We start from the raw sequence: 12,553 nt of genomic DNA, 5'->3' as shown, positions 1-12,553 counted from the left end.
GAAGATTACCTGCTTTAATCAGAGTAAAGGAGCTAACCCTGGGATCTTTAGCATGTAGACTGAGAAGGAAAAAATGTCAGTTTAATTAACAGAGTAAACCGGCCAGCATGCCACCTGGCTATAACTAAAAGTGTTTTTCCTTTTGCAGTCCTGGTTACATTTTCTCCACCGTCAATTTATTCCTCCATTTCTATGCAATCACCTGCTTCCTGACTTTAGTTAATTTGTGGGCCCAAGTAAGGAGTCAGTGGTCCTCAGCAAAAGTAGCTTTTAAACCCCCATTTTACCCTTAGCCTCAATTTTTATATAGTTATGTATCAGTTAAAAAAATAAACTTAATTTAAATTAAATTTGTTTGCTTAAACACAATGTGGTTTTTAAAAAGGCAATTGAAAAATGTATGTTTTTGTTTTAAACAGCACCAAAATATCATGAAATCTTTAGATTTCAAAATTATCACTTTAATTCTCATTAGTTCTCTTTCATACCTACCTGTCTTGTCTTATACCATCCATTTTCATTGTATGAATGCAGGAATCTCTCTTATCACTTTAGAATGCACATATTATAATTTATATTTTTAATATATTTTTCTTGTTGTGAGTCAAGTGATTGTTGTCATGCCAGAGGTGGAAAAGAGGGAAGACCTTGTCATCATCATGAAGGGACACCAAGGTACTTTGGGGCTGCCATAAAAAATACCACATTCTGGATGACTTAAACAGCAGGAATTGATTTTTTCTCAATTATGGAGTCTAGAAGCCCAAGACTGAGGTATCAGCAAGTTCATTTTCTCCTGAAACCGTTCCCTCTGGCTTCAGATGGCTGTTTTTTCACAAGCTGTCTGTCCTCACATGGTCTTCCCTCCGTGCACACCCATATCTGTGAGTCCAAATTTTCTCTTCTTGTAAGGACACCAGTGATATGAGACTAAAGCCCTAAAAACTTAATTTAATCTTACCTCTTTAGAGGTCCATCCTCAACTACAGTCATGTTCTGAGGTAGTCAGGGTTAGCTTCAACATGAGAATTCAGGGGAATCAATTCAACCCATAACAGGTACTAATGTTCCATTTTTTTACCCCATAAGAGAAGGTTTCAGATATTTAACTTGTAATTATTTGTTAAACTATATACTCATGTCTTATGCACTTTTAAGATTTTTATATCACATGTTACAATTTTTAAAAATTTAGACAAATCAGCATATTATGCTGGCAAAAAGAAATAGTTCTGAGTCCAGGGTTTTGGATTCCTTGTGAAGAAAAATCAATTCTATTTCCATGAGCATCAAAAATGAGCTATCGGCTAGGAATGAAGGACTGTTTTTCTTCTTCAGGATAGTTACAGTACAGAATACTTTAGTGTATTTACTCAGCACACCTAACACATGAATACTTCATCTGATTTTTATTTTTGACTCCTTGTGAATATTAAAACTGTGCTAACATAGACTCCAATGTCTGTACAATACTCACTTCTTCCAAACCTGCAGACATGTGACATGAATTTGTCCGTTGGGCCACGCATGACCTGATGAAAGTGTTGCTTTAGCTAATGGAATTTCTCTACTGAAAAGGCACAGCATTTTCGAAGGAGCTGCTCATGGCCAGAGGGAAGGTGGAGAGGGGTTCTGTTTCCCATGCACACTGGGGATGCTTGCCATAGAGTGGAAGCTTATCATGGCTGTGTTCATTCTCACACTCTGCCATTGAGTTAACCTAAAAGGTAATTGGATTTTGCATTATCTGTTCTTAATAGAAATGACAGGAAATTAGGTTCTGTGGTGTTATTTGAAGACTAACAAAAGCTTTTTTTCCCCCAAAAAGGACTTCCTCATCAGCCTGGTATAGAATGAAATTTCCACTGTTCCCTTTACTCATCTGTTCATTGTCTAGAAGTGATCCAGGCCATGGGATGCACAAACAGATGCAGCTCCAGTCCTCAAGGAACAGTCCATCTACTCCTCAGGCAGATAAGCTTGTAATTACAACATAACAAGGTGCAGCAATAGTGGAGGCCTATACTTGGGAATACACAAATGGAAGGGAATATTCAAAGCACATCAGAAGTTCAGGGACTTCTTCCCAGAAGTGATTTTGTTCTTACACATAAAAGAGGATGAATGAATCAGGTTACAAGTCAGGTGATCAATGTCACAGGGAGAGGGAACCGCATGACAAACTCACAGGAGTATTAGCCATCTCAGGGTATATGACTGTGGTAACTTCTATGTTCCAAGGGAAAAAATAGAAAATGTGGATAGAGAGGTGGGTGAAAAAGGAACTTTTGTTTTATATTAAGAGTGATGATGGTATATTGCTTTTAGCTATATTAGTCTGGTGTCTGGGTGGTGGATGAATTTGAGGAATAAAACAGAAGGCAGAGTGACCAGTTAGGACAGATAATGAAAGTCTGAACTAAGATGGCAGCTGTGATGATAAGGTGGATATGTAAAACTGGCAGGGTTATGAGTGATTAGATGATAAGGGTGAGGAAAGAATCAAAGATAAATCAAGGGTCCAAAATCTGGCTGGGATGACTTTATGAATGACAGCCACTCTGAGTGATGGAGAGCACTGGCAGGTTTGGGGGCAGGGCTGGTCATTCTAATGTGGGATGTGATAAGCTGATGGTAAAGGTGGGTAATACCAGTGAGTAGTTAGATGTGTGCACAGGAGAAGCTCAAGAGAAGAGGTCTGTCCAAGATAAATGTTTGTAAGTTGTTACTACACTGGTGATATTTGAAATCATGAGAGTGAGCTGAGTGAGACACACTTTTGTTGGATTTCTGATTGATATTTTTCTTCCTTTTTTTTTCTTGGTGGTACTAGGGTTTTTAAAAGCAGAGTCTGCAATTGCTAGGAAAGGACTCTACCACTTGATCCATGCCTGCAGCTTTTTTTGCTTTAATTTTTATTTTTCAGGTAGGGTCTCATGCTTTTGCACAGGGCTAGCCTCAGACCTTGATCCTACAATCACTCCCTCCTATGTAGTTGGTTTATAGGCATAAGCCACCATGCTTGGCCCCTTTCTTTCCTTCCTCATCACCCTTTTTCACTCTTTTCTTCCTATGAGAGAGTATTTGTTATTTTCAAATAAATTATGTTGAGCTTTAAAGTACTGAAAGGTTGTTTTATAGCATATGCACATCTAAATTACTTGCACCTAATTATGCATTTGTATGCTAACATCCCAATTCACCTTTGAATCTTTATTTCTTGGTTGAGATTACTTGGCAAAATCTTGTGCAAAGAAAATTGGCTAAGTTTTAAACATTCTCTGTGAACTACACAAAGTAAATAATGGATAGTGACTGTAAACAGATACTTATGAGACAACTTCAAAATGCTATGTGACTTTAAACTGTAATAATTTTGTATAAACACAGGTGTTTCCTAACATTTTTCTGAGATAGACTTAAGGTAAATGAAATATTTTATTATCCATCTGTCAATATGATTTCTCAAGCATTACAAATATACTGTTTACCATTTTGGCCACTGAAAAGTTTTTATAAATTCCACCCCTCATTCTGTGAGCACTGTATAAATAAATGCTGTATTACAAACATAGAAACAAAGAAAGAACTTGTATATACATAGGTCTGTTTTATAGCTAAGATTAATGATGAAATCTTACAACTATTACTAAATAGAACAATGCACTACCTAGAATCCTCTTTTCCTTGACAGAAGCTGTCACATCATGATGTAGAACAATTAGAGACACTGACTTCTTGAGAGGATCTTAACTCTCATGATGGGCACAGTGTTCCCAGGTCTATCCAATGTAGGATGGAAGACAGATAAAGCCAGGTCCTTAAAGGATTCGGGCACCTCATAGAGTGGACACTGCTCCACTTTACAGCTCCGGTGTTGTCCATGTCTCACCTATTTTAGATTCATTACCCTTTTTAGCCATTTCAAGTCTAACCAACACCTCAGCTGATGGATAATGATTTTTCAAAAGAGCTTATCCAAGGAAGGAAAAATCATCACAGAGAGTATAGTAGGTTGACTAATGGCTACCCAAAGCTTCACTTCCTAATCCCTGGAACTTGTAAAAACTGTCATATTTAGAGAAAAAGTCTTTGCATATGTGATTAAACTTTCAGAATTAATTAATTAATTAATTTAAAATAAGAAGATTATCCTGGATTATTTGAATGGGCCCTAAATGCCGTCACAGATGTCTTTATGAGAGAGGCAAAAGAGATCCACATAGAGGAGTAGAACACATGAACACAGACACAGAGACTGGAGTGATGTTGCCACAACCAAGGAATACCGGAAGCTATGAGAAGTTGGCAGAAGCAAGGAATGGAATTTTCTCTAGAGCCTCTGGAGGGAGTGAGGTTTGGCTGACACCTTTATTTTAGATTTCTAGCCTGTGGAAAAGTGAGAGAATAAATTTGGCTTAGGCCACCACGTTTGTGATAATGTGTTACAAAAGCCACAAGAAACTAAAGCAAATGAACTCAAACCATTAAAAACAATGTGCTGTTTGGATTAGTCATGACGTTCCTCCTACTGTCTTTCTGTCCTTCCAGATCACCTTCCTACGACTCTCTTCCCCCTGTCTTTCTCTCTCTTCTTCTCTTTTCTCATTGTTTTATTTTTATTCTCTTCCCTACCATCTTCCTGGCTTTTTCACACATGTGTGTGTGAGAAAAAAGTTATGTGGAGAAAACAACATTCAGTTAAAAATAAAAATAAAAATGTCCCAAGGTGTTATTTCTGTGAATAATTTCACTAGGAGTTTGAATTATTGGTTGATATGTATGGGCTCTCCGATGAAGTTAAATTTGAATAGGAGTGTACAATATGGGTCAAGAAGGAGAGTATTGAAGGTTGGATAAACAGATGTGCACATTTTAGTGTGGGAATGGCAATGTAAGTGTCCCAGTATGTCTGGCACTCATATGCCATTGCTATTTTAATGTATAGAGGACAGGGATGTTGACCCCTTTGGTTTCTCTTGTTGCCCACCCCCACCTGCTCCTAGCACAGTGATGTGCACTTGCTCAGTGGTTAAGAATATAGGATCTAGGTTGAGACTGAGGCAGACTAGACTTAGGGAAATTTCAGAACTTTTAAAACCATACAGTCTGATTTATAGCATCCTACTCCCCTTCCCTGACCAGTCCCCTTTGAACTCAGAAAGCTCCACTCTAATTGCAAATTCATTGTTAAATTAGAGTGGAAATTTTCTCCCTCATATACTTGGGATGCCTGAGAATTAGTGTAGGCGTATGCATGAGTCCACCCAGATCCTCCCCCTGGCCCAAAGGGGAAGAGTGACATGGAATTTCTCCCTGCCTCCAAGTTAAGGATGACATAAAAATGACCTAAAATAAAATCCTTCCCTTTATCTCTGCATATGGTGCCTCCATTCCATCTGGCAGAAATCCTACCTGTAGTCCCTTTCCCCCTTCCTATAATAAAACTTTGTTAAATCCCTCACTATGCCAACATGTCCTGTCTGGATGCTTCCACACGGGACACAAAGAATTTGGGAATCTTCTGATCAGAGACTGCACCAGCTGACAGAAAGACTGAATGGATTTCAGTTCTAGTCTTGCAAGATACTTTGGACAAATTTCTATCTCTCAGAACACATAAAATCGAAATAATTGCCATTACAATATGAACAGAACTAAGTTCATAAGAGCATGTAAGACACTAAAACACGATCCACAGAATATACTGTGCAATTCAACACTTACTTTTATTATTAGGGAAGGCTCCCAATAAATCGAATGAAGGATGCATTTCTATAAATGAAACTAGTAGGCATTCAGTGGTAGGAGGATAGGTAAGGAAGAGGCCAGTCAGGAAGCTCAGGAAAGGGTTGGATCTGAGTTTGTGAGCTTCTAGAGCATCTCATCTGGTCTTTTTCGTACCCACCTCTCTGGTCTATCCATCCCAAGGTCTTGGAGCTTTGGGTAACTTCATGCAGAAACTGCACTCTGATCTCAACTGTGGAGTAAAGAATTAAAGGAAAAAACAAGGTTTGCTTGGAATAGAACCAGAGCATAAACACAAGGGGCCTGTTCCTGGGAGAATGTTCACTGGAGAAACTCCCCCATGTGGGGGATCGAAGGTCTGCCAATAGATAAGGGATGTAAGAGAAGTTCAGATCCTATTGCCCATCACAAGTCATTAGAGGACAAGGAAGTAACAGTAGGGATTTGAGTTAGTCTCCCACAAGTGGAGAGAAGGCTATACTGGCATGTGCACACAATAAAGGGGCAGACCCAGGTCTGTGGGGCCTGAAGAGTATGTAATTTGAGGAACTCTTTTTAAGAAATAAATGCCAAATTGCAAATTCAAAAAATAAGCCTGGTGGGGGGGCATAATTTAAGTGGTAGAGTGCCTGCCTAGGAAGCACAAGGCTCTGAATTCAAACCCCAGTACTACCAAAAGAAAAAAAGAAATAAAGAGGGAAGAATGAATGAAACTTAAGTCCATAACACCAAACAAAAGGCTACATGAGCTGCTTCTAGCTGTATATCATATCCTGACTACAAATCATTCTAAATAACTTCACATTCTGAAAAAGGCAAAACAGTGAAGGCAATGAAAGAATCAGTGGTTGCCAGGGATTGAGGGGGAGGGAGGAATTAATACAGGCAGATAATAGAGAATTTTTATGAGAAAACTACTTTGTATGATACTGGAGGATAATGGTGGATAAATGTCATTATATATTTGCCTAAATCCATGGAATAAACAGCACCAAAAGAGAACCCTATTTGTTTATTTTTTAAAAAAAAAACAAGAAAGTGAATTTTTAAAATAACTTTCTTTTAGAATTTTCATTAGCACTTCTTTTAGAAAAACAGATACCACAAAATACAATTTTTAAAAAGCTGATAAGCAGCACAGGACTGTGGGTTTTCATGAACCATATGACACATTTCTAAATGTATTTTACTATATTTTCTTGGCTGCATTTTCTTTGACCATATTACAATGATTTTGTGATATGTTTGTAGTGAAAATAAAAAATGATTTCTCTTTCCTCTAGCATGATAAATGCTCAAAATTCACTTTTTATTATTGGTAATTTAGAGAAGTTTCTGTAGACTAGCTACTGGCTCTGTAACTTTTCAAACTTTCTTTTTCCTACACTGTCTACATCTTTGTGTGGCTGAGAGTCATGGATCAACTCAGCACGGATTTATAATCTCGAACCCTAAATCTTTAGGTCTCATTTCCAGTGAGTCAGCACAGTGGGCAGAAGGAGCATTCCTGAGAATCATTCCCCTCCTAGGACAACTGCCCATAATGTAACTGCAACTGGAAGTGGTTGTGTATCATTAAAAATATCCTACTTATTCTTACTTAATGGAAACTCATCTAAGTTGTCTACAAGATGATAAGGCAAGAGAAAATAATAAAAGTGATACAAAAGGAAGACTGAAGAGTTAAATTATTCCTATTAGCAGACGATATGGTCCTATGCTTAAAAGACCCTAAAGACTCCAACAAAAGTCTCTTACGGTTGGTAAACACTTTCAGGAAAATAGCAGGATACAACATACGAAAATCAGTAGCTTTAAAATATTGATGAAAGGAATTGAAGAAGACACTGGAAGATGGAAAGACCTCTCATGTTCATGAATTGGCAAAACTAATACTGTGAAAATGGCTGTACATCAAAAGTGACCTACAGATTCAATACAGTCAAAATTCTAATGACATTCTTTATAGAAATATTTACAAAATCCTAACGTTTATATGGAAGGGTAAAAGATTCTGAATGTCCAAAGCAATACTTATTAAAGAGAACAATGCTAGAAGTATCACAATACCTAAAGGAAATTATATGACAGAGCCATAGTAACAAAAACAGCATGGTATTGGCACAAAAACAGACACATTGATCAATGGAATAGAATAGAAGATCCAGAAATAAGCCCATACAGCTCCAGTTATCTCATTTTTGACAAAGGTACCAAAAAGTTACTTTAGAAAAAAGACAGTCTCTGAAACAAATGGTGTTGGGAAAACTGGATATCCACATGCAAAAGACTAAAAATAGACCCCATCTCTTACCCTGTACAAAAATTAATTCAAAATGGATCAGAGATTTAAAGGTAAGATGCAAAACTTTGAAACTGCTAGAGGAAAACCCTTGAATATATAAGCATAGGAAATGCTTTCTGAATAGAATCCCAGCTGCTCAGAAAACAAGAACAAGAATGGCAAATTGGGATTTCCTCGAATTAAAAAGCTTCTGCACAGCAAAGGAAACAATAACCAGAATCAAAAGAAAACATACAGAATGGGGGAAAATCATTGCCAGTTATTCATTAGATAAGGGATTAATATCTAGAAGATATACAGAGCTCCAAAAACTAAACACCAAAAGGACAAACAATCCAATTTATAAATGGGCAAATGAACTGAATAGTTAGTTCTCAAAAGAAGTACAAATAGATACTATACACAGGAATAAATGTTCATCCTTAGTCATAAAGGAAGTGCAAATCAAGCAATGTTGAGATTCTATTTCACCCCAGTCTGAATAACAATTGTCAGGAAAACAAACAACAAATGCTAGTGAGGATGTGGGCAAAAATGGACTCTTATACACTGTTAGTAGGAATGGAAGAGTAGCCACTATGGAAATCAGTACAGCGGTTCCTCAAAAAACTAAGAATATGGTGGAGGTGGTGAATTCAAATATGATATATTGCAAAAACTTTTTTTTTTCATTTTTCTTTTATTATTCATATGTGCATACAAGGCTTGGTTCATTTCTCCCCCCTGCCCCCACCCCCTCCCTTACCACCCACTCCACCCCCTCCCGCTCCCCACCCCAATACCCAGCAGAAACTATTTTGCCCTTATCTCTAATTTTGTTGTAGAGAGAGTGTAAGCAATAATAGGAAGGAACAAGGGGTTTTGCTGGTTGAGATAAGGATAGCTATACAGGGCATTGACTCACATTGATTTCCTGTGCGTGGGTGTTACCTTCTAGGTTAATTCTTTTTGATTTAACCTTTTCTCTAGTACCTGTTCCCCTTTTCCTATTGGCCTCAGTTTGCAAAAACTTTTGTAAATGCCACAATGTATCTCAACCCATCACCACAATAATAAATAAATAAATATTTATAAGACATGAAAGCAACACTAGGAATCTCTCTGTATAGCTATCTTTATAGATAAAGATAGCAAACTAGCAAAAATGATATGTCTTTCTTATTATCTCTTCAACAGAATCAGAGAAGAAGAGGGCTATGCCACTCCTGGGCATATATCTGAAGGAATGTAAGTCAGCATCGAGTCAAGATTTCTGTACACCTGTGTTTATAGCAATACTGTGCACAATAGCCAAAATATGAAATCAGTCTAGGTGCTCATCAACCAATGAATGGATAAAGAAAATGTTGTGTATATACACAATGGAGTATTACTCAACTGTAAAGAATAAAATTGTCATCTGCAGGAAAATGAATGGAACTAAAAGCCATGATGTTAAGCTAAATAAGCCAGACTGAGAAAGACAAATATCACTTGTTCTCTCTCATGAAGAATCTAGTCCTTAAAAAATGAATGATAGGAGTGAAGAACAAGTTCTGTATGGTAGTAACTAGCAGCACTGGGGGTGGGGGGCAGGAAGCAAAAGGAAAGGGTGAAAGGAAGTGACTATGGTTGAAGTACTTTATACATATGTATGAAAATAGAATAATGAAATATGTTAGGTTTATTTTTAAAAGGAGGGATGAAAAAGAATAATAGGGTGAATTTGATCAAAGTACATTGCATGCATGTTGCAGAAATATCACAATGAAACCCCTTTGTACAACTAATATATTCTTATAAAATGTAAAAAAAAAACTAAACTAAATTATAAAATTAAATAAGAGATTTACAAATGAAGTGAAATGGAGTTGTAAGTGTGAGAGAATCATGAAGACTAAAAGTTTATTAAAATGGAATGCAAAAATACTGGGTAGAATTTTAGCTTGACTTTTTACTTTTGATAGTCCCTGTAGCTTGATGAGGAAATGATAATAATACTCTGTCACTGAGAGCATTCAAATACTGAGTTAGACAAATAAATTAGATGAGGAAAAACACTTGCTTAAAGTAAGGATTATTATGGAAAATGGGAAAAAATCTGTTAGCTATTCATTGGACTAGGGATTGATATTCAAAATGTATAAAGAACCCCCAAAATAAATACCGAAGGAACAATCTGATTAATAAATAGGCAAACATATTGATCAGACAGTTCTTAAAAGGAGAATAGGAATGGCCAAAAATGTAAGAAGAAATGTTCACCATCCTTTCTCATAACGAAATGCAAATCAAAATGGCATTAAAATCCTATCTCACCCCAATTAGAATGGCAATTCTCATGAAAACAAACAAGGGTCAGGGAGTAACACTTAACACTGTCAGTGCAAATGTAAATTAGTATAACCACTATGAAAATCAGTGTGGAGGTTCCTCCAAAAACTAAAAATAGAAGTACCACATGATGCAGCTTTACCATTCCTGCATATATCACCAAAGGAGTCAACATCAGCATACAATAGAGATACCTGCACATCCATGCTTACTGTAGCAAACTTGTAATAGCCAAGTTATGGAATTAGTCTAGGTGTCCATAAACAGACAGGAGGATAAAGAAAATATGCTATGTATACACAATGATGTATTATTCAGCCACAAAGAACAAAAAAATTATGTCACTTTCAAGAAAATGGAAGGAACTAGAGATTATCGTATTAAGTGAAAGAAGCCAGACTCAGAAGAACAAATGTTTTATGTTTTCTCTCATATGAGATATTTATATCTAAAAAAAATATGAAAGTATAAAGGGGAGGGAGGAGACCAGCAGGTGAATGTAAGGGTAAAAGAAATGGTGATAGGGAGTGAATATAAAAATATTTTTCATTAATTGGATCATCAAAATTCTGGCGACCATACCAATGCTATGTGAGTGTGATGGAGGGAGATACTGGTCCTTAAGTAATCACACTTAAAATAGACAACTTTTGCAATCGTTGCAAGTATATGGCCAATTGACTACATGGCTAGTGCCTCCCCGGGTCCTTGGAACGTGGTAGAGGAAGTGAGGGACACTAGCAATGCTTCATTATCTTCCCAGCAAATCTACCCATGTACCTGTGCAATCTCTTCTCTTTTTATGCAAAGGAAACAATACTCCACTCACTAAGCCTATATGTGATCCAACACAGACTCCTCTTAAACAGAATTCTACTCCATAATTGATAGTGACTTAAAGATTGTCCATCGTTATTTAAAGCCATTCCTTTCCCTCAATTACCATTAATTACTAAAGGGATATGACATTTAACTGATATTTCATCTGCTTTGGGCTTTAAAAAAGGAGATAAAGCAGGTAATAGTACTATTGGGAGCATTTCAAAACTGAAACTTTTGCACCCAAATGCTTTATGCTCCCATGAAATGTCAGTCATCACACTTTTTTCATCCAAAAGTTTCAAGACACTTGGAGCATAGGAAATGATGTTTAGGCTGAAAAAATATGCCGTTTTAAAGGACACTTTACATTTCTGAGAACACCCCAGTGATTAAAACTAAAGGAGAAAAAGCTTTGCATAAGGCTAAAGACACAGCCGCCGGGTGTAAGCAATCTCTTGCTTTGTTTTGCTCATAATTTTGTTCTGCTTTTTTTCAATGCTGTCTGAAAGCGTGAATGACATAACAATATGAAAATTAAATTCTTTTATCCTTGAATTCTGACCAGATGCCAAAGCCATAATATTGCCCAAACACTTAATCAGTCATGCAAAACTCACAAGTTTTGAGATATTGAAAATAAATCAGAAAATAATTGAAATTTACACATCATACATGCTTCATAAATATATGTTGATTTATATTCTAAAAACAAAACTGCCCTTTAGGAATGTGCCTTTGCAGGGATTTTTTTTGCAATATTTGGGGAGGGAGTTCATCGTCCTATTTTCACACATGCATGTGGTTTACTTAGCTCTTGTTAACTCTCCGTCACCCTTTCCTTGCACTGCCCCATGTCCCTCCCCTCAACAGTCTTCCTTTTGCAATCAGACCTTTTTTGGTTTAGATTCTGCACATGTGACATTTGCCTTTCTGAGTCTATTTCACTTAATATGATGATCTCTAGTTCATCCATTTTCCTGAAAATGACACAGTTTTGTTCTTTATGGCTGAGTTTTGGTTGAATACTGATTCTCGTCTCAGGTCAATTAGGAAATCACAGTGGTAGTGTGACCCTAAGCAGCATTATCAAACTCAGTCCAGGAAAGCAATGGTGTCAGTGCAGAACCCAACAGACCCTCAGCTCCTTCTTCTTGAGTGGAATAAAGGACTGGACCCAACGCCTTAAGTACACACACACACACACACACACACACGCACACACACGCACGCACGCACGCGCGCGCACGCACACACACACGCACGCACACACGCGCATACACGCACGCACACAGGCACGCACACACGCACGCGCACACACAGGCACGCACGCACACACACGCGCGCGCACACGCACACACACGCATA

General features: G+C 37.3%; 1 protein-coding gene across 1 annotated transcript in view; it reads left to right on the top strand.

The window, feature by feature from the left end:
* Akap7 (A-kinase anchoring protein 7) overlaps positions 1-9,369 on the top strand; it is a 258,173-nt gene extending 248,804 nt beyond the window's left edge. Inside the window, exon 8 of the mRNA XM_074074590.1 lies at positions 9,230-9,369. Coding sequence (XP_073930691.1) covers positions 9,230-9,354 — 125 coding nt within the window. The 3' untranslated portion in view covers positions 9,355-9,369. The remainder of the gene's footprint in view (positions 1-9,229) is intronic.
* Positions 9,370-12,553: the final 3,184 nt, after the last annotated feature.

Source organism: Castor canadensis, chromosome 1 (assembly GCF_047511655.1).
Source record: "Castor canadensis chromosome 1, mCasCan1.hap1v2, whole genome shotgun sequence".
In the NCBI taxonomy this organism is placed as follows: domain Eukaryota; kingdom Metazoa; phylum Chordata; class Mammalia; order Rodentia; family Castoridae; genus Castor; species Castor canadensis.
Note: the sequence above shows the minus strand (reverse complement) of the source record. Positions and strands in the feature narration are given on the sequence as shown.